General features: G+C 30.0%; 1 protein-coding gene across 1 annotated transcript; it reads left to right on the top strand.

Moving 5' to 3' along the window:
* LOC113391246 (5' exonuclease Apollo-like) lies at positions 1–22,330 on the top strand. The gene is made up of 6 exons (XM_026627194.1): positions 1–77; positions 3,943–4,068; positions 6,830–6,959; positions 7,399–7,585; positions 21,608–21,817; positions 21,886–22,330. The coding sequence occupies exons 1-6, from the start codon at positions 21–23 to the stop codon at positions 22,328–22,330; spliced, it is 1,155 nt and encodes a 384-aa protein (XP_026482979.1). The 5' UTR covers positions 1–20.
* Positions 22,331–23,591: the final 1,261 nt, after the last annotated feature.

Consider the following 23,591-nt stretch of genomic DNA (forward strand, 5'->3'; position numbering starts at 1 on the left):
CTTTAAGTGAATATTAAATAATGGATGGCAGAATAATACATGACAAAATTTACGTGGACCGTTGGGAGAAATGTCAAGTAAACAGATTGTTGAATTTAATTCTCTCCGTTTTGTTTTAACTTGGATAAAAGTTTGACATTTAATATTAATACAGCTATTAAATAAATTTTGATTTTGCAAGCTGTTATATTAACATAATCGATTCTAATGTCAACTTTTAGACTTGTTGATTTCTTTAACCACTTAACGGGCACGCACGAACGCTGCTCGCGCCTCGATATCGTATCCTAGCGGGCTAACCCGAGCGCTGCTCGCCAAAGTTAATGTTTATGTTTTATGCGATAAAAAGCTTACGATGGCCCGTTGTTAGGATATGTTTAGTTTAGATATGATAAGTACAGATCAATTAATAATTGTATATATAATAAATCAATCTTTAACGACTTTCGAGATTAGAAATAAACATGTAAAAATCGCCTTTCTGAATATCTATCAAGGGACATGTTATTGTTATATATTTGTGTTATTTTTGATAGGAATCAATTGAAGATTACATTGGAGTGTTTTATCTCTAATTAGGCAAGAATCGATCTATTTTGTTTTTAACTTTTAGAGTTTTTACACGTATATTTGCTCTAATAATTACATATTGTTGAATTTTCTTATTTGTTTACAAATTTGTTATATTATTTTTAGATAAATAGATATTGTTGAAATTTAAAATTAAATAAAAATTTCGTATTATTTATCATATTATAACACAATAGTTTATACATAGAGCATAAAGGTAGTCCAAAAACCGTCAAGCGGTCATCGGTATTATAATATTTTATTGTTAATTTAAACAAAAATAAATTAAATAAAAAGAAAATGTTATCAGAAACACATATTACATCAATTAAACTTTTAAAATCCGCAATAAAAAAACCTGCTCTTTTAGATCACTTTTCACGAAAAAAAACCCGACCGTTAAGTGGTTAACATTATATTATACAAAAACCGACATTTTAAAAAAACAGTTTTTGAATAGTAAATTTTCCTGAAAATTACTAGTGAAATACTAGTAATTTTAGCTTTAATCTTTCTAGAATATTCTGTTTTTCTAGAATTTCTGCTCAGAATATTCAGTTTCTGAGTCAAATTCTATAAATCTCTGAAACCAAGAAATTAACAGAAAATTCTAAGATATTAAAAGCACATGTTGTCTAAAAGTATAATTTGATTAAATTTATCAAATGTTCAATTCTGTTGACAGATTTTTTTTATGCAATTTGGTAGAACAAGTACTATCACTAACTGTTAATTTTATTTATGATTAATTACTATTTGACAGTCTGCTTAAGCGTTTGTTTTCCTTCGGCAGAAAAAGTAATCTGTAGCTCAGGCGAAATAAAAGCAATCCTATATCCACTACTGCTCAGAGGATAATTAAATTGATGTTAATCAAAATGAGACTCAATGGACATTTTATATTATATAATTTAAAGCTATAATGAAAGAACCATCTAACATATTTGAAACTATTTGTTATTAATGCATTTTTTACACATATAAGGATTTAAATAGTTTTTATAATAGTGAAAGGAGTCATTCGAGTAAGTAAAAGCGAGATACAGTGTAACCTTGCTAATCCGGCACTTCCGAGTCTAATAACCCTGCACCCTTCGACCATTCCTAATACAATATTTTGTAAATTTATGAGTAATATATAATATATAATAATAATTGTATATAAGTAATTACCAAGAGAAGAAATTTTTTTGCAAGCAATGGATGGATGAATATATTTGAACAGCGATTTGGTATCTATCATCATTAACTAACGAAGCAGCAGTATGGACATTTGTTACTCACTGGTATTCTTCCTGGTTGCCCAATAAAGCCCAATAAAATATATACTAGATGTCCCGACAGACGTCCTGCAACTATGTCCACAATTTTTTAATATCCTATACTAATATTTACAGTTTACCTAAAAATAATAATTATTGTTTTTTAAATTACTCTTCACACCAAAATTATATTGAAATTTGAAATTATATTGAAAAAAAAAAACTATATAGAAAATTCCATATCCGAATATTGTGTTGGCGCCCCCTGAAGCGTGCGCTCGTATTTTTCGCATACGCCGCGTTCAAGGTAGTACCGGCCCTGATTATTACTTTTTTTCATATTTTAAGTGAATTAATTTATCAAAACCTGCTCAAATGTGTATCATTCAATCTGCCATACATATACTAGTATATGTACCAGCAGGTAACTTATATTATTTTGATTTCTGGCACATCTTAGCTGCTTTTTGGCAATAATAATGTAGACATTTTATTTTTCTTATTCATAATCATGAATTTATTATACATATTCTAATATTGTCAAGGCTCATAAGTAAATTGAAATTTTTGGCAGATGACAATTTTCATTTGCTTTCAATGCCAAACAATGTCTCAAATATTTTCAATGTCAAACAATGAAATTTGCTAATTTTGTTTTCTCATACATTCTCACATTGCAAGCCATTCTGAATCGAATGAGACCAAATTTGGATAAAGTATATGTGTGTGTGTGTGAACAGACTTTTTGCCGTAAATCGACGTTTTCTTAAAAGCGGCTGAACCGATTTCAAAAATTCAAATGTCATTCGATGTATCTCGATGAGGACTAGCGTTTCTCAGTTTTGTGCGACGATCGGCCTAGCCGCTTCTTTGTAAATCGCAAAAAAATGAAAAAAAATTTGTCCACGTTTTAGCCCGCAATTTTAAATCGATTTTGAAAATTCAAAAACTGTTCGAGACAAATTGGTAAAGTAAAACAAATCGGTATTAGTTTTTGGTGAAGATTTGCCGGGCCCTTCTCTTGTAACAAAGTGTTGTAAATTTTTTCGACGATTTTCATGAATTTTTTTTTTGACGGTGGATACCATAGTCTTACAGATCATACTAAAGTATTAGGACCCTACGACAAGTCGTTCAATTTTAAAAAATCGTCAAAGTTTGCAAAAAATAGTGTCGTTTTTTTGGAGTTTGTCAAAATTATATCTTTCATCGACGTTTGCTGAAAAACGCCTGAACCGATTTCCAAAATTTAAAAACCAATCGATGTATTTCGATGTCGATTATCTTTTTTCAGTTTTGTGCAGTGATCGGCCGAGCCATTTCTTTGTAATTTTAAGAAGTGTTAAAATTTTCGTCCACATTTAAGGTCATATTACCGAATCGATTTTAAAAAATTAAAAACTGTTCGAAATATATTATTAACTTCCCGTAGGGTAGTTATAGTAATGGACCGAAAATCGAAAATGAAAATTTTTGCATTTTTCGATATTTTGAAGGTTTTTGAACATTTTGGCATACCTCAGAAAAAATTAAGTCGATTTTTATGGAACTTTTTTTTGGCGATATATATTAATGGTCTTATAGAACTTACTGAAATATCACGGTTTTGCAACAAGTAGTTTAATTTAAAAAATTCATCAAAGTTTGAGAAAATGTGTAGTTTTTTGACGTTTGTTAAAATTAAAATTAGACGATTCACTTGGTATAGCAATAGAGTACTTAGTCTTAATGAACAAAGTGAACCATTAAAGTCCTACGGAAACTGATTCAAATATTAAAATTAGTGATTTTTGAAAATTTAGAAAATACTCCGAGTTAACGTGTTTGTTCGCTTTCAATTATGTGTAATGAATCCACTCGGAATACTTTTAATCACTTATAAACTAATTCATTTTTATTGATTAAATCGATTATTTACATATATCAGGAAGTTCATGTAACTTGCCTCAAGGCAAAATATCAATACCAACTAGTTTCGATTTATTTCTACAATATCACTATATTTTTATAATGACTGATGGTTGATGATTTATAATGAATGATTTATCAAAATCCGAATAATCAATAAACTGTGTATTAATTCGTTTATAACTTATTGTTTTTATTTCAGGTTTTAGAATGCTGTTATTTTATGAGCAAATTACCTTGTGAAATTCCAAAACAACTTAATGAACAATGGATACATCCAATTTATTCAACAATAGTCAATATAACATTCTTGTCGAAATTGTCTTCGGTAAGTAACATTTAATTGAATAAATGATTTTTAAAGGGGTCCATATGGACTTCTAGTGGTTCAGCAAAAAGGAACTTTTAGGATTCACGTAATGAAGGAGTTCCATGATAGTAATATATATATTAACATGTTTTGTTGAGACTATTGTGGACCCCCATTTTCATTATGTGGATCCATCAAGTATCTTTTTGCTGATGTGAACCACTGGAAGTCCATATGGAGCTCAATTATAATTATTGTTTATATAAATATCTATATTTACCCATATTGATGGTCTACCTGACCATCTGTTTATCTGGTTATGTACCCATCTGTTATATATATTTACATATACAATATTTATGAATAGGTTGTAAAAGTAAAACTGATTGTAAGTGGCATTTTTTCTTACGGCAAGTTGTATGAACTTCCTGGTATGTGTACATAATTTATATGATTTATCTAGTAATCTGTCTATCAGTCAGCCTGTCCACCTGACCCCCTGCCTACATTTATTCTTGTCGAGGTATTTACCTCTCTACCTATTTACCCGTCTGTCTTTTCACCTATATAGCTGTCTACCTGTCAATCTGTTCATCTGGCTATGTATCTACCTGTTTACTTGTTTACCATGGTTAATAATTCAATTATATTAGCCACGAAGGCAGCAATCTTCATGGCATTAGGCTTTTACACCAGAAAGTTGCTATTCTTGTAGAGGGGGTAGAGTTTGATGGAACTAATTTTTCTCACTTCTAAAACTAAAGTCTGCATAACAACATGTGTAATAAATAATCAACAAATATATCTTTTACAATTAGAACTTAATGGCAAATCAATAGTGCAACAAATACATAAATTATACCAACAAATAAGTATTTAATCAAGTGCACAGCTACAAGGGTGAAATTAAAGTATAACCCAACAACCTGAGTTATTGAAGGAGAGAAGACTTAAGGAGGGGGTATTCTAGTGTAAAAATTCAAAAAAATCGATTTTTTTGTTTCATATTTTTAAAGTTTAACTATCTAAGAATATGGGTACGAGAAGGTTTCTGAAAATTTGAATTATTTTCGGATATATAGGCATTTTACCGACCCGGTCTCCAAACTGGTTTGGCAGGGTCTAATCGGACAAAAGGCATTAGGAATTCATTAGACCAATTTATGACCGTTTATCGTCAGATTAATTATTAATTCGTTGTATAGGTTTAGAAACTCAGAACAATAATGAATCTCTAAACTCGTTGATATGGATTTTCGCGCCGAAACATATTAATTCCCGATCTCGGGTAATTAAATTAGCAACATTTATTGCTGTTTGCATATTCAATGAAGGTTTCTTTCCGATTTTAAAAATGATGACCCTTATGGTAATGCAAATTGGGCCAGAAACTCATTCATTTGCTGTAAGACGAGACAATGCTAGGATTGAACGATCTGAAATACGTACTTCCAGCGATTCAAAGGAGGGTAGAACTGCTCGATTGGAAGAGAGAAATAGTTTTTTTGAAGCAGAAAATAGGTTTTTTGAAGTAGAAGAATAGCAGATTAAATAAAAGAAGTATAGCATATCATTTTATGACTTCGACAGCAAAAAGCATCACGCAAAACTTTAAATGCGTTTTTCTCAGAACAGACTTGTTCAGTACTGTTGACACGATTTCTCGAGTTCTACTCGAAGGATTCACTTGAAATGTTCAGATAGTCTTGTTTATCATATATATTCAGATAGTCTATCTGTAGCCCGAACTAGCATCATCCCCAAACTTATACTTTTACGACACTTTAAAAATGACCAAAAATTCATCGCTCTACACTAGAATACCTCCTTAAGTAGTCATGAATCGTTATATTTGACAAATTCAAACTCAATGGGGTCTCATGTATTGTTTATTGGCCGCTTTGCATAAACTAATGCTTTTCTCGTGTCTTTATCAGCTTCAACCGTACTTCTTGGACATGGTGCATCTTTCAAAGTTCTGTTTTCATGCTTCTTGATCCTACGCTTCGGCTTTCAGTTCCCTGTATTTCTTCTCTTCGAGTAAGTCGTCAACCGTCTGCATTTTTCTTCTTTCCATTGTCTTTCAGTCCTTCTATTTTGTTTTTGACTACGTCGTGTAGGAAGCACTGTTTTTGCAGAACAGGTCCGATCCAGTTTCCTTTCCTTTTCAGGATTGTGCTCAGTAGAGTCCATTTATCACCCACTCCTCTCAGGACTTTTTCATTTGTTATCTTGTCTGTCCACTTTATCTTCTCCATTCATCTCCAGCGCCACATTTCTAAACTCTTTCTCTTTCTTAGAGTCCATGTCTCTGGATCCGTACATAGATATACTTTAGACATGACACTTTAATTTTGTTCGACATTGAAGCATAATCTTGGATATCAAAATACCAGGAATGAAATTTAGCAAACCAGTTTTGGCACTGCCGTACTATCAGTACATCATTTCCATGCAAAACGGTCAAGTAAATGTTGACTTAAACAGTATTTTTATCCTTCCTATAGCAAAAGATTAAAATATGTAGAAAATGCTGCTTAATTCTTTCCGTGTTCAAAGCGGTACCATCCAAAAACTACTGCGTGTAATTGATTACAATTTTTTACACACAAATCTTAAAGTATACGCTTTCAAATCCCATAATAATTATAGGGCTTAAGTAAGTGTGTGTGTAGGATCAAAAAAATATAGTCAAATCCTCTGTAGTAAAAAAACAAAGTGACTTTCCAACAACCTTATAGTTTGGAAATCTATATATTACATTTATTTCTATTTCCAGGTGAAACATCATTTATTAAAGGTTTTAAAATTTGGCGAACCAAAAAAAATATCCATTGGTGATTTTGTGTTCACAGTGACTGCGATAGATCCTGATACATTAACAGGCAAAATTATTTACCACTTTTCTTGTAAGTAATTTAGGGACCGATTCTGTCGCATAACAGAGCAACGTTATGGCAAGATTATGATATGAATAAATTTCCATACTAAATATTGACAAAAGCCATGTGGTTGCTGTGCAGTCAGGAGTATTTCTCAGGTTTTAGATAGAAAACATAACCTAGAAACCGCACAAATGTCAAAAAATGATCTTAAATAACAGGGTCTTTCTGATCCAGCTTCATAACATACGAGTGACGTTGCAGTTTGTGTAAAACGCCTCAATGCACACCAAATACATGACATTTTGACAATATTCAGTATGATTCAGTAGCATAATGTATGGAAGTTGGAACGTAACATGGCCTTGCCATAACATTTTTTGTTGCGCGGCAGAATCGGTCCCCTAATGTTGTTGTTTTAAATTTTATGTCTTAGCTTAATCTTAATTGAAATAATTTTTTTCAGTTGTTGGTACTGACTGCTTGTACATGGATAGTGCATTGATGTCTCCAAGTGTTTTAACAAATCCATATATAGTGCATCTAGGAAATACCAAAATCATCGACACACTTTATGTTGATAGTCCTCTTTTAGACCTGCCTGTTGATATCAATATTGATCAGGCTGATGAACAGATAATCAATCTGTTAAGGTGAGATAAAAGATAGATGAAACTAGTGGGGCGCATGGCATCGTGCCTTAAGGCAAATTGCTAAAACTTCCCGTACCAAAAATTATTTTTTTAAAAACGATTAACATTTTTGAAAAAATTAGATTTTTCGAAAAAATTAGATTTTTGAGAAACTATAAATTTGACAAAAAATTACTTTTTTTGAAAAAAAAAATGTTTTCTTTATTTTCACATATTTTGGAAATTCTGAACTTTTTTTCAAAGCAATCGTACTGCTTGAACTGCATAGAGACGAAATGTCAAAGCGCGTAAGAGCCGCGCCGCCGTCTAACGGATAAGCATTGGTACGGAACCCATAGAAATGTAAAAAAAATATACTTATTCTTAAAATCTCTATAAAATATCTGATAATTTGATGTGCATATGTCTAATGTTCATTTTTGACTGCCAAATGGCATTTTTTTTACTTTTTTCACTAGATCTCCGAAACCGCTAGGCCTCCCTTCATGAAAATTTGATCAATTCTTCATCTTGTTAATACAAGTAAAATGTTTTTTGAATTATTAAAATCGGACGCTGCGTTCTCTTAGAAATTGAGTTAGCATTTTTAGCACTTTTTGCCCCGTATCTTCGGAACGCCTAGACTGGCCTTCGCTAAAAACTAATCAGCACGTCACCTTATCAATAAGAATCGAATGTTTTTTGAATTATTCAAATCGGTTGATCGGTGTTCCCGAAATCGTCGACGAAAATTTGTATCCGCACACACGCACACACACGCACACACAAACATACACACACACATACACACACACATACACACATACACACACACACATACATCCATTTTTTCTAAGGTATGCCAAAATGTTTGAAACAAATTTATATAAGGATTTTCATTTTTTTTTTTTTTGCGATTACTATAACTTGCCCTACGGGAAGTTAACAATTGTACCACAAATGCCTTATGAAACTAGGTGTAGGTGGCGTTTTGCCTTAAGTTATTTTGAAAGATTGTGAAATAACGCAAAGATTTTTTTACTATATTTTTATTGTAAAATAGGTGGCGTTTTGCCTTAAGTTATTTTGAAATATTGTAAAATAACGCAAAGAATTTTTTACTATATTTTTAACTTCCCGAAGGAAAAGTTTGTTTTCATTTAAAAAATCCGATATCCTAATTTTATGTTTTCTCGACGTTTCAAGCCGTTCTATATCGAATGAGACTAAATTTCGAAAAAGTACGTGAGCGTGTGTAAACATATTTTTGATCTTTCGCCGACGTTTTCTCAAGAACGGCTGGACTGATTACAAAAATTTAAAAGCCGTTCGATGTATCTCGATGAGGAATATTGTTTGTCAGTTTTGCGCGACGATCGGCCGAGCGGTTTCTTTGTGAATAGCAGAAAAGTGAAAAAAAAATCGTCCACGTTTTAGCCCACAATTCTAAATCAATTTTAAAAATTCAAAATGCTTTGATTAGTTATTAGCGAAGATCGGTCGTAATTAAATGTTGAAAAATAGTTTAGTAACGATTTTGATGAAACTATATATTTGAGAATAAACATTAAAATATTATAGGCCTACGATAAGTGGTTGAATTATGAAAAATCAAGATTTACAACTTCGTTGCATTTTGGCCTAGATTCGAATCAGAATCTATGTGTAGGTTTAGTGTTTGGTAGGTAGCTACTGATTATACGAAATATGCGTATTAACTTCCCATAGGGTAAGTTATTGTAATCGTCCAAAAATTGAAATTAAAAATTTAACTTAACATTTGGCATACCTCAGAAAACATGGATGTGTGTGTGTGTCTATGTATGTATGGATACAATTTTTCGTCCACGTATTCGGGCGCATGGATCAACCGATTTGAATGGTTCAAAAAACATTCGATTCCTATTGATAAGGAGATGTGCTGATTAGTTTTTGGCAAAGGCAGGTCCAGCCATTTCGGAGATACGGAGCAAAGAATGCAGAAAATAGAAATCGATTTTTTGAGAGATCGAAGCATCGGATTTGAATGATCCAAAAGACATTAAATTCGTAATGACAGAGAGAAGTGGTGATTAGTTTTTGGCAAAGGCAGAACCAACGGTTTCGGAGATACAGAGCTAAATGTGCAAAAAATTGCAGTTTTTGAGAGAACTAAGCGTCCGATTTGAATGATTCAAAGAACTTTCTGCTTGTTTTAACAAAATAATTGATTTTGGAAAAAAAAATGTATATAGAAAATAATTCAGATTTTATTTTTAATTCTGACTAAAGTTGTAATATACTTTTAACAAATAATTTCAACTTGGCAATTTAGTTTATATAATTTTTATAAATATTAGACAATGTTACAATATTTATTTATAGTAACCCTGTAAACAATTTTATATTGCCGTTAGGTTGCGGTTATATAAAAAATGTTACCTAGTTATATAACGTCAACCTCACCGTCCCTAAGAAATTTTATTACCTGGAGATAACTATTTCCTACCCTGTTAGTTAACTTGTTATATAACATTGTTAGGTTGCGGTAACATACGGTAATGTACCTATGCGATATGAATCAGCACTTTTTGCAATGCTTTTAATTTATGCGGAAATAATTGATTTTTCTCTAAAAAGAAAGATTTACTCATATTTCATTGTATTTATTATTTAAAATTAATATTTTACAATAAACAAAGTAGCAACAAATATTTTATACTAAACAGAACAGTAACAATGTATTTTATAATAAATAAATAGCAACAAATATTTTGTACTAAACAAAACAGTAACAAATATTTTATAACAAACAAATAGCAACAAATATTTTGTACTAAACACAACAGTAACAAATATTTTATAACAAACAAATAGCAACAAATATTTTGTACTAAACAAAACAGTAACAAATATTTTATAACAAACAAATAGCAACAAATATTTTGTACTAAACACAACAGTAACAAATATTTTATAACAAATAGCAATGAATATTTTGTACTAAACAAAACAGTAACAAATATTTTATAACAAACAAATAGCAACAAATATTTTGTACTAAACAAAACAGTAACAAATATTTTATAACAAACAAATAGCAACAAATATTTTGTACTAAACACAACAGTAACAAATATTTTATAACAAATAGCAACGAATATTTTGTACTAAACAAAACAGTAACAAATATTTTATAACCAACAAATAGCAACTAATATTTTGTACTAAACACAACAATAACAAATATTTTATAACAAACAAATAGCAACAAATATTTTGTACTAAACAAAACAGTAACAAATATTTTATAACAAATAGCAACGAATATTTTGTACTAAACAAAACAGTAACAAATATTTTATAACCAACAAATAGCAACAAATATTTTGTACTAAACACAACAGTAACAAATATTTTATAACAAACAAATAGCAACAAATATTTTGTACTAAACAAAACAGTAACAAATATTTTATAACAAATAGCAACGAATATTTTGTACTAAACAAAACAGTAACAAATATTTTATAACCAACAAATAGCAACAAATATTTTGTACTAAACACAACAGTAACAAATATTTTATAACAAACAAATAGCAACAAATATTTTGTACTAAACAAAACAGTAACAAATATTTTATAACAAACAAATAGCAACAAATATTTTGTACTAAACACAACAGTAACAAATATTTTATAACAAATAGCAACGAATATTTTGTACTAAACAAAACAGTAACAAATATTTTATAACCAACAAATAGCAACAAATATTTGTACTAAACAACAATAACAAATATTTTATAACAAACAAATAGCAACAAATATTTTGTACTAAACAAAACAGTAACAAATATTTTATAACAAACAAATAGCAACAAATATTTTGTACTAAACACAACAGTAACAAATATTTTATAACAAATAGCAACGAATATTTTGTACTAAACAAAACAGTAACAAATATTTTATAACCAACAAATAGCAACAAATATTTTGTACTAAACACAACAATAACAAATATTTTATAACAAACAAATAGCAACAAATATTTTGTACTAAACAAAACAGTAACAAATATTTTATAACAAATAGCAACGAATATTTTGTACTAAACAAAACAGTAACAAATATTTTATAACCAACAAATAGCAACAAATATTTTGTACTAAACACAACAGTAACAAATATTTTATAACAAACAAATAGCAACAAATATTTTGTACTAAACAAAACAGTAACAAATATTTTATAACAAATAGCAACGAATATTTTGTACTAAACAAAACAGTAACAAATATTTTATAACCAACAAATAGCAACAAATATTTTGTACTAAACACAACAGTAACAAATATTTTATAACAAACAAATAGCAACAAATATTTTGTACTAAACAAAACAGTAACAAATATTTTATAACAAACAAATAGCAACAAATATTTTGTACTAAACACAACAGTAACAAATATTTTATAACAAATAGCAACGAATATTTTGTACTAAACAAAACAGTAACAAATATTTTATAACCAACAAATAGCAACAAATATTTTGTACTAAACACAACAATAACAAATATTTTATAACAAACAAATAGCAACAAATATTTTGTACTAAACAAAACAGTAACAAATATTTTATAACAAATAGCAACGAATATTTTGTACTAAACAAAACAGTAACAAATATTTTATAACAAATAGCAACGAATATTTTGTACTAAACAAAACAGTAACAAATATTTTATAACCAACAAATAGCAACAAATATTTTGTACTAAACACAACAGTAACAAATATTTTATAACAAACAAATAGCAACAAATATTTTCTACTAAACAAAACAGTAATAGTATTTTATAACAAACAAATAGTAGCAAATATTTTGTACTAAACAAAACAGTAACAAATATTTTATAACAAATAGCAACGAATATTTTGTACTAAACAAAACAGTAACAAATATTTTATAACCAACAAATAGCAACAAATATTTTGTACTAAACACAACAGTAACAAATATTTTATAACAAACAAATAGCAACAAATATTTTCTACTAAACAAAACAGTAATAGTATTTTATAACAAACAAATAGTAGCAAATATTTTGTACTAAACAAAACAGTAACAAATATTTTATAACAAATAGCAACGAATATTTTGTACTAAACAAAACAGTAACAAATATTTTATAACAAATAGCAACGAATATTTTGTACTAAACAAAACAGTAACAAATATTTTATAACAAACAAATAGCAACAAATATTTTCTACTAAACAAAACAGTAATAAGTATTTTATAACAAACAAATAGTAGCAAATATTTTGTACTAAACAAAACGGTAACAAATATTTTGTAACAAATAGCAACGAATATTTCATATTAAACAAAACAGTAACAAATATTTTATAACAAACAAATAGCAACAAATATTTTGTACTAAACAAAACAGTAACAAATATTTTGAACTAAACAAAGCAGTAATAAGTATTTTATAACAAACAAATAGCAACAAATATTTGTTGCTATTGTTTGTTATAAAATACTTGTTACTGTTCTGTTTAGTATAAAATATTTGTTGCTACTTTGTTTGTTATAAAATACTTATTACTGTTTTGTTTAGTTCAAAATATTTGTTGCTAATTGCTTATTATGAAATATTATAAGTATTTTATAACAAACAAATAGTAGCAAATATTTTGTACTAAACAAAACGGTAACAAATATTTTACAACAAATAGCAACGAATATTTCATATTAAACAAAACAGTAACAAATATTTTATAACAAACAAATAGTAACAAATATTTTGTACTAAACACAACAGTGACTTATTTTATAATAAATATAGCAACAAATATTTTAAACAATAATAATTTTATATGCATTTTGGTGTTGAAGAAGGAATTCTCAACTCCATGGAAAAACATTTTTTCGAATGCCCTGAGAAAATTCACTTACAACTAAATTGTGATGGAATGGCAATATCTAAAAGTTCAAATAGCAGTTTTTGGCCTATATTATTGATGTTAGATATAAATGAAAAAGTGGAACCTTTCATTGTAGGCATTCATCATGGTAATAGCAAGCCAGCCGATGCCAATATTTACTTAAGTCAATTCGTAAGTGATATGAAGACGATTTTGAAAAATGGCATTATTTTTAAGGAGAAGGAATGTGATGTTTTAATATCGAAAATTGTGTGTGATAGCCCAGCTCGAGCATTCATAACCTACGTGAAAGGGCATGCTGGGTATTTTAGTTGTCCAAAATGCATTCAAGAAGGCGATTTTGAAAAACACGTAATTTTAACAGAAACTGATGCTATATTGAGAACAGATGAATCATTTAGATCAAAAGAACAACCAGAGCACCATACTGGTCTATCTATTTTAGAGGATTTGGGGATCGGTATGGTTTCCCAAGTTGCATTGGACTATATGCACATGGTGTGTTTGGGGGTGACAAAGCGCCTGATTTCTCTCTGGATGTGCGGATCTAGAGATATTCGCTTTACGGACGAGCAGAAAAGGAATATGAACAATTATATAATAGAGCATAGAAAGTTTTTTCCTTCGGAATTTTCCAGATTGCCTAGAAGGCTAGAGGATCATAAACATTGGAAGGCCACTGAATACAGACAATTTTTGTTGTATTCTGGATTAGTAATTTTAAAACCTGTGTTAAATAACCAATTGTTTTTAAATTTTTTACATTTCAGTTTAGGCACTAGAATACTATGTGATCTAGAGGCATGTCTCAACTGGACTAGTTTGGCAGGGGACTTATTAAAACTTTTTGTAATTAATTATTCTGATTTATATGGTTCAGATAGATTAACATTTAATATTCATAATATAATCCATCTAGCTGATGAAGTTAAGAATTTTGGTTGTTCATTAGACAAATTTAGTTGCTTTCCATTTGAAAATTATTTCAGAAGTGTGAAAAATAAGATTCAAGATTCCCCGAAGCCCTTGCAACAATTAGTGAACAGAATGTGGGAAGAAAAAACTATTAAAAGCCAAAGTGAATTTATTAAAATTAAAAGTTTTCCAGTAATACACCGGACAAAAACATCACAAATAGAGAAAATTGAATTTAAAATTTTTTCTTTAAGTAATATAGCTCCGAATAACTGTTGTTTAACAACTGAGAATAAAATTGTTTTAATAAATAACATTTGTGATGTTAATAAAATATTGTGTTCGGAAGCGACAATGACAAAATCATTATTTTCAAAACCTTTTGACTCGAAACTATTTAATATTCATGTTTTTGACCTAAAAATTATGAGAGAAGTGACAATATCTGTGAAGGAAATAAAACAAAAATGTGTAGCACTGCCTTATACAACTAAATCTAATTATGTGGCTATTCCTTTTCTGTAATTTGTATTTGTATTTAACCAGTAATTTGTATTTTTGTAACTATAGTTCTTTATGTAAATATAATTGTAAATAAATAAATGTTAATGAAAGTAAATATATACAATTTTTATAGACTTTTTGATATTTTGATTAACAAAAATTTGTTAATGTTTTAAAATAAATGTTTTACAGGTTTAAAAAAGTATTAAATCTTTCAAACTTTTTCAAAAATTCTCAAATCACCTGTAGGTTTCAAATAGTTAAAACTGTCAAAACTATTCAAACTAGTTGAGAGTGGCATTTTGCCTTAATAGAAGTTGCATAATCTTCCCGGCATGTATAAATAATCAACTTTAGTAAATTTTTAAATTTTTCTCGAAGTTTAAAATTTTTTGGAATTAAAAAAGAAACGTGTTTTTTAACTTCCCGTAGGGCAAGTTATAGTAATCGCAAAAAAATCGAAAATGAAAATTTTTGCATTTCTCGGCGTTTCAAAGGTTTCTGAATATTTTGACATACCTTAGAAAAAATGGATGTATGTGTGTGTGTGTGTGTGTGTATGTGTGTGTGTGTGTGCGTGTGTGTATGTATGTGCGGATACAAATTTTCGTCGACGATTTCGGGAACACCGATCAACCGATTTGAATAATTCAAAGAACATTCGATTCGTATTGATAAGGAGACGTGCTGATTAGTTTTTGGCAAAGGCAGGTCTAGCCGTTCCGAAGATACGGGGCAAAAAGTGCCGAAAACGGTAACACAGTTTTTAAGAGAACGGAGCGTCCGATTTTAATAATTCAAAAAACATTTTACTTGTATTGACAAGATGAAGAATTGATAAAATTTTCATGAAGGCAGGTCTAGCGGTTTCGGAGATTTAGTAAAAAAAAGTAAAAAAAAATGCCATTTGGCGGTCAAAAATAATCATTAGACATATGCACATCAAATTATTAGATATTTTATAGAGATTTTAACAATAAGTATAAATTTGGTTTACATTCCTATGGGTTCCGTACCAATGTTTACGCGTTAGACGGCGACGCGGCGCTTACGCGCTTTGATATTTCATCTTTATACAGTTAAAGCAGTACGATTGCTTTGAAAAAAAGTTTAGATCTTCCAAAATATGCCAAAATAAAGAAAACATTTTTTTCAAAAAAAAAATTTAAAAAAAATTGTTTTTCAAAAAAAAGTAATTTTTTGTCCAATTTATAGTTTCTCAAAAATCTTATTTTTTCGAAGTAAAATTTTTTCAAAAATGTTAATCGTTTTTAAAAAAAATGATAATTTTTGGTACGGGAAGTTCCAGCAATTTGCCTTAAGGCACGATGCCTTAATTGCCTTAAGACAGAATTCCATTTACAGCTAGTTTTAGTAAATTCTCAATATTTTGAGAATTTGGAAATTTTTGGTTATATTCGATTTTTTTTAATTTTTGAAAAATCTTTAACTTTTGTAAGATTTTTTTTTTAATTTTTCAAAATTTAGTTTTTTTTTTTTTAATGATTTTTATGATAGTTTTTTTTTAAGTTGTCGAAAATATTTTCTAACAAAACATTGCACATTTATTACATTTGGTAACAAATGTATATAACTTTGTAACTCCCGATATACATTGCGCTTACATTACACTTAGTTAACATTTGTTATATAACTTTGTAATTTCAAAATACATTGCGCGTACATTACATTTAGTTAACATTTGTTATATAACTTTGTAACTTCAAAATACATTGCGCGTACATTGCATTTAGTTAACACTTGTTATATAACTTTGTAACATAAAAAGTTATATTGCGGCAACAAGTAGTGTTTACTGGGAATCTATTTGAAAACATTCAATATTCCTCGAACATTTCGTTACGGTACGGGAAGTTCCAGCAATTTGCCTTAAGGCACGATACACCCCACTAGTTCAATTTTTTATTATTTAAGATATCCAAAATTGCATCTTAAACTTCTCTTAATCGATATCGTGAGGGCCGAATTGTATGTATTAATCTTTACTTTCCCATTTGTTGTTATAAAGTGAAATTTTTACGAATTTTATGAATATTGTGGAAAGATTAGTAAAAGATGCAAAGAATTTATATATTAAAAAAAAAAACTATATAGAAAATTTTATGTCCGAATATTGTGTTGGCGCCCCCTGAAGCGTGCGCTCGTATTTTTCGCATGCGTCGCGTTCAAGGTAGTACCGGCCCTGGTTATTACTTATTGTCACATTTTAAGTGAATTAATTTATCAAAACCTGGTCAAATGTGTATCATTCAATCTGCCATAATATACTGTATTTTATATTGTTTTAATTTCTGGCGCATCTCAGCTGCTTTTTGGCAAAAATAATGTAGACATTTCATTTTTTTTATTCATAATCATAAATTTATTATACATATTCTAATATTGTCTAGGTTCATAAGTAAATTGAAATTTTTGGCAGATGATAGTTTTCATTTGTTTTCAATGCAAACAATGATATGTCGTTTTTTACAATTTTTTCCATTTATTTCTATAATATTGCACATACATCCCAGAAAATTTCTTCAATATTGCACATACATCCCAGAAAATTTCTTCAACAAACTTCAGAAAGATTTATCAAAATCCAAAATAATCGTTTAGAAGAAGAATACAGTGAGTAATTTAATATGAACTTTATATAAAAGCAATAGAGCTCAAATTGATTCTACGTTTTAATTAGAAAACGTTTGTATGAGAAAAAAAGGGCTGTTTTTAGGGTTTTCCTGGCAATTGTTCGATATTTTCTTGTCGTAAGAATCATCCTTTGACATCAACGAACATTTTGAAAAAAGAATTGGTCAAATTGGTCCAGGCGTTGTTGAGTTATGCGCTTACCAACAAATTTTGCGATTTATTTATATATATATACGATGCCATACACCCGAGATACGACTAGTTGTTTTTTTGTATAGCGAAGGAAATGCCTTTATGCATCCCAGACTGTTGTTCTGTCTGGGTATGTCGGACTCAATACCGCCATGATATAATACCGACTAAAACCTCCGCTTTGCCCTTGCCTTTGGTCCTCACGGAACCCGCCGTTAGGCATTACTTTGTGGGGGGAGGATCTAGAATGTTGAAAAAATGTGTGTGTGTATATGTGTGGATACAATTTTTCGTCCACTATTCCGGGCGCACGGATTGACTGATTTTACTGATGGATTCAATGAAACAAACGAGTCCTATTATAAGGACACTTGTTGATTTTCGGCAAAAGTTGGTCCAGCCGTTTCCGAGACACGAAGCAAAGAGTGCAGAAAATAGAATTCTGCTCTTTGAGAGCATCATCAGATTTGAATGATCCAAAAAGCATTCTGCTTGTGTTAGTGAAACGATAGATTTTTTTTATTTCTTTTTTTTTTGAATTTCCTAAAAGAATTTTTTTGAATATAGATAATAATTCGGATTTAAATTTTAATTCTACATAAAATGGAGAAGCTCTTTTATATACTTCAAATAAATCATTTTAACTTTGCAATTCAGTTTATATAATAAATATTAGTCAATATCCTTTATTTTAAATCTGGTTGGTTAAGTTAAACTAGTGGTCATAGCTAAGGATAGGCATCGTGCCTTAAAGCAAATTGCTGGAACTTTCCGTACCGTAACGAAATGTTCGAGAAATACTAATACTTTCAAATAGATTATTATAAATAAATACTATAACATTGTCGAATATTTATAAGAATTATGTAAACTGAATTACAAAGTTAAAATTATTCACTTATAATATATAAAAAATATATATAAAAAATATATTATAAAAAAAAACTATTTTGAAATAAAAAATTGACATGAAATTTTTTCAAAAGCAATTGTTTCGTCAACACAAGGAGAAAGTTTTTTAAATTATTTAAATCGGATGCTTATTTCTCTCAATAACTGCCATTTTTTGTACATTTAGATCTGTATCTTCAAAATAGCTGGACCTGCATTTGCCAAAAACTAATTACCACTTCTCCCAATCATTACAAATTGAATGTTTTTTAGATCATTCAAATCGCATATTCCGTTCTCCCAAAAACTCTATTTATATTTTCTGCACACTTTGCACCATATCTCCGAAATCGCTGAACCTGCCTTTGCCAAAAACTAATCAGCACATCTCCCTATCAGGAGGAATTGAATGTTTTTTGAACTGTTCAAATCGGTTGATCCGTGCACCCGAAAACGTGATCGAATCCATACATAAACACACACACACATCTATTTTTTCGAGGTATGCCAAAATGTTCAGAAACCTTCAAAACGTGGAGAAATGCAAAAATTTTAAATTTCGATTTTCGGCACATTACTATAACTGCCCTATGGGAAGTTTCTAAATCTCGTCGTCCAATCTAAAGCTCTTATATCTATATATATATAAAAGAGGATCGCTTTATGTGCTAACACTTATAACTCACGAACGGCTGAACCGATTTAGATGAAAATTGGCAGGGAGGTAGTTTAGAGCCAGGAGAAGGACTTAGGATACTTTTTATCCCGATTTTCAGTTTAATTGATAGTATATTTATATATATAAAAAAAATACTAGCTAGCCCGGCCACGCGTTGCTGTGGCTCAGTAATTGGTGGCAGAGAGGTAGTTTAGAGCCCGTTTTTCATTCTAATTCAGAATTAATTATTTATAAACTATCCATGCAGTTTATTCAATCTATGATACTATATATATATATATATATATATATATATATATAAGGTGAAGTGAAGTTTAATAATAATGCCGCGACCAAGACTGAAAAAGAGCATTACTTACATTTACATGTACATTTTGTCGAATAACTTATTCCCAGTTATAATTTCCCAGAATTTATCAAAGAATGGTTAGTAATATATGAAGGTACGGGGTTAAAAGTTTCACGACCAAAGTGTCAAAATCCAGTAAAGCTGAAGCATTGCTTAACAACATTATTTGAAAGTGAAGGGAGAAAGATGTATAACCAGCTATAACCTTGATTCTTATGACTTTGATATTGGGAGATAAACGGTCATCTTTGAAAATCCATAGTAAAAGTATTTTCTTCTGTTGGTAGCTTTTTAGCATTAGTTAAAAATGTAAATATTTTGTAAAATACCTGCACATTTTTAAAATGACGAAGTCTGTAGTTTTACTGAACGTAGTCAGCTAATTGTTCGTTTGAAATGTGTCATTTGTTGTGATGAAGTTGGTTTCATTTTCATAATAAAATTTATATTTGCTCAAACTCAAATTGGACCTTTAAGCCTTGCCCTGCTGTACGTATATACTTTTTATTATATTTAATTTAATTCAAGGTATGTTACTTGAAACTTTTCAAAAAGCAGGTCAAAGCAGATATATCTAATTTATTTTCTATCTCTCCTCGCAGAATTTTGAAAAATTTGTATAAGCTCAGTAGTAGTATTTACAATTATACACAAAAACCAGAATCCAAAAGAATCTGAAAAGTTTAAAACGTAATCAATAAGTCGAAATACCAAAAAAATACTTGGATTGGATTATACCATGATTTCTATAGAAAGTGTATAAAACTTCCAGTTTTGATTGAATTGACAAAACATAGACAAACTAATGGGGTTTATTGTTTTTATAATACCTCATTGTATATAGCATTCAAACAACACATCCCTATACACTTATAGTATTAATATTTTTGATTCTCTAGAAATTGTTTAGAATATACCTTACTTAGCAAAACAACGTTTGCCGGGTCAGCTAGTATAGTCTATAAAATAAGATTAATGTAAGTTACAGTATTTATAATAATCTATTCGCAAATTTTTATTATTCCTGCAATTTGCCTTAAGGCACAATGCCATACAGCACTATTTTATTATCTTGTTCGCAATATACGAGGTCTGTTCAAAAAGTTTTCGTAATTTTCGTTTTTTCAAAAAAATATTTATTTATTCGTCTACATTAATGTGGTCCCCTTCAAAGTAGTCCCCCCCCAGATATAATACACTTATGCCAGCGTTTTTTCCAATTTTCGAAGCACCCTTGATATTCACTTTTTGATATGTCCTTGAGCACTCTCGGCGATTTTCTTCAATCGAGGAAAACCGCCGTCCTTTCATGGGTCTCTTCAACTTTGGGAATAGGAAAAAGTCACACGGAGCCATATCTGGTGAATTTTTGCACTTTGCAACACTTTATTTCATTTTTTACGCAAAATTTAATACAAATTCTTTGACTTTTTCAATTCTTCCATTGTAAAAAATCGCCGAGCTCAGAAAAACACGTCGAACCTTAGCGACTACCACAGACAAAGTAAACAGTGAATATAGCTGAAAATTTCATCATACTTTAGGGGCATGTATACCAACACAATAAAAAAAAAATTTTGACAATCAGACACTCCAGACCCGCGAAATTTAATTATTAGTAATTCCGGGTACTTTTTTGAACAGACCATGTATGTACAAGAGAATGAATCAACATATGTAGGTAATTCAAAAAAATCAAAATACTCTTTTGTGCTAATTATAAACAAATTGCTTGGGCTATCTTTGGGCTGATAGCACGAGTCCCTACTGAACGACCTTTTTGAAAATTTTGAAATCCCGGCAGTCGTTTTTGATAAAACGTCGACGATAGATCAAAAATGGGCTCTCATACTTCTTCTCTTACGATTTTTTTTTGTGAAAACAAACTTCTTCTTCGGGAGTTAACAAATTTCTTAGTTCCAGAAAGGCCGTTATGCCCTTGGAGCTTCTTGGGATGGAAGATTTATTAGTCAGAATTGCAAGAAAGGGCCATACTGTACACATTGGCCGTAAACGATTGTTACTTTTGAAACTACTAGGCAATGATAGAAACTTTACTAAATCTCTTGAAGTAAAATTAAGAGTTGTTGAATCAGAAACTAGTCAAGATATCCAAAAGTGTTTCAGGTATTTCAATATAAATCTTTTTGGCATGATTATAAATCTATTATCCATGTTTTATTTGTCAATTTCAGACGTTATATAAAAAACCAAGTTCACCATATTCTGGTATCACCATTTTATTCTTTATCAGAGGTATTTGATCTTCGAAAATTAGGTATACATGTTATTCCATACTCAGACAACACTACTTCAAAAGCTTTAAGTAACATTTTAAAAATAATTAAACCCAAAAATATTATGGATTGCAACGAGTCAAATCCAAAACCAGATTTATTAATGAACCATCTGTTGATATCTAGGACTAATTTGAGTTTAGAATCGTTTTATCTGATCAACGCACAAAGATTATCTTTAGGTAGTAATGTAAGTCCTAATCTAATCACACTTGTTCCTGATGTTCCTGAAAATATTGCACATTTGTATACTGATACTCAAGAATCGTTTGTTCCATTAGCTACAAGCTCACAGGTAGCATCTAAAGATGATGAAAATGCTAATTACATAAAACCAATATAAAATTCATCATTGAATAACATGGTCAATGTATGTGATCTGCCAAACAATGATGCTAATGAATCTTCATCGTCAAAATCTTCATCTGCTACAACTATACATAATCAAACAGTTGAACCACAACATTCTGATGAAATAGCAAATAAATTTGCTAGAAAATCTAGACAAGTCCAGTTCGATGAAGAAGCCAATGAGGTGCACATGGTCTCCAATGTTGACATATGTTCAGACAACGTTAGTGAAGACACTTCAGAAAATTCATCATTGACTAGAATGGTCAATGTAGGTGATCTGCCCAACAATGTGCTTCTTCATAATTCATTCCAATCACAACAATATTTATATGAATATCAAAGAAATGTATTTAGAGAAGAACTTGTGATTAGTCAGGAAAGTAATAGAGTCAGATCTGGCAGCAATACAAATATTTTACCCAGTCTCCTTAATTTCCCCAACTTGCCTTTCTCTCTGGTTTCCAATTTAAACACAGACCAACATGCTGTAGAAGCATCACCAGCTCTTCAGACAAATCCAGTTTCTGATTCCAAACTGGCATCTGCTGATAAATTCTGTGATGAAAACATTTCACCAAACTCAAACACAAGTGAGGAGTCTTATTTTCAAAACTTATCAGACATTTCTAACAGTGCAATTGATGCTAATGAATCTTCATCATCAAAATCTTCATCTGCTACTATACATAATCAAACAGTTGAACCGCAACATTCTGATGAAATAGCAAATAAAATTGCTAGAAAATCTAGGAAAGTCCAGTTTATTGAAGAAGCCAATGAGGTGCACATTATCTCCAATGTTGACATATGTTCAGACAACGTTAGTGAAGTCACTTCTACTTTATATACCTCCGAAAATTCTGGTGGTATATTTTCAAAATTTGATATGGAAACTAGAGACAATGGTTTACCACTTTATTCTTCAGCCAATGAGTTGAATAGTTCCTCTGATATTAATCCTGAGGCTGAAACTAGTGTTACTCCTATTGAACCTGGTGCATTATTAGTATCAAATGCAGATGACTTGTTTGCCAAACTCAGTGATTATACGGAGGACCCTGCTGCTAAAGATCCTACTCCATCAACAAGTGGATTGAATCTGCTTCCATGTTTTGTGCAATTGGAAAGATTGAACATTCCTGCATCTTCTTTAGATTCCTCTTCCAACCAAGAGCCATTTGTCTTATCAGAAAAGCAAAAGGTGTTGAAAGCAAGAAATGAAGCAATTTGTAAAAAAATTGAACAAAAAC

Source organism: Ctenocephalides felis, unplaced genomic scaffold, assembly GCF_003426905.1.
Source record: "Ctenocephalides felis isolate EL2017-DRISC unplaced genomic scaffold, ASM342690v1 CF-g0.4_SCAFFOLD_00845, whole genome shotgun sequence".
Taxonomy (NCBI): domain Eukaryota; kingdom Metazoa; phylum Arthropoda; class Insecta; order Siphonaptera; family Pulicidae; genus Ctenocephalides; species Ctenocephalides felis.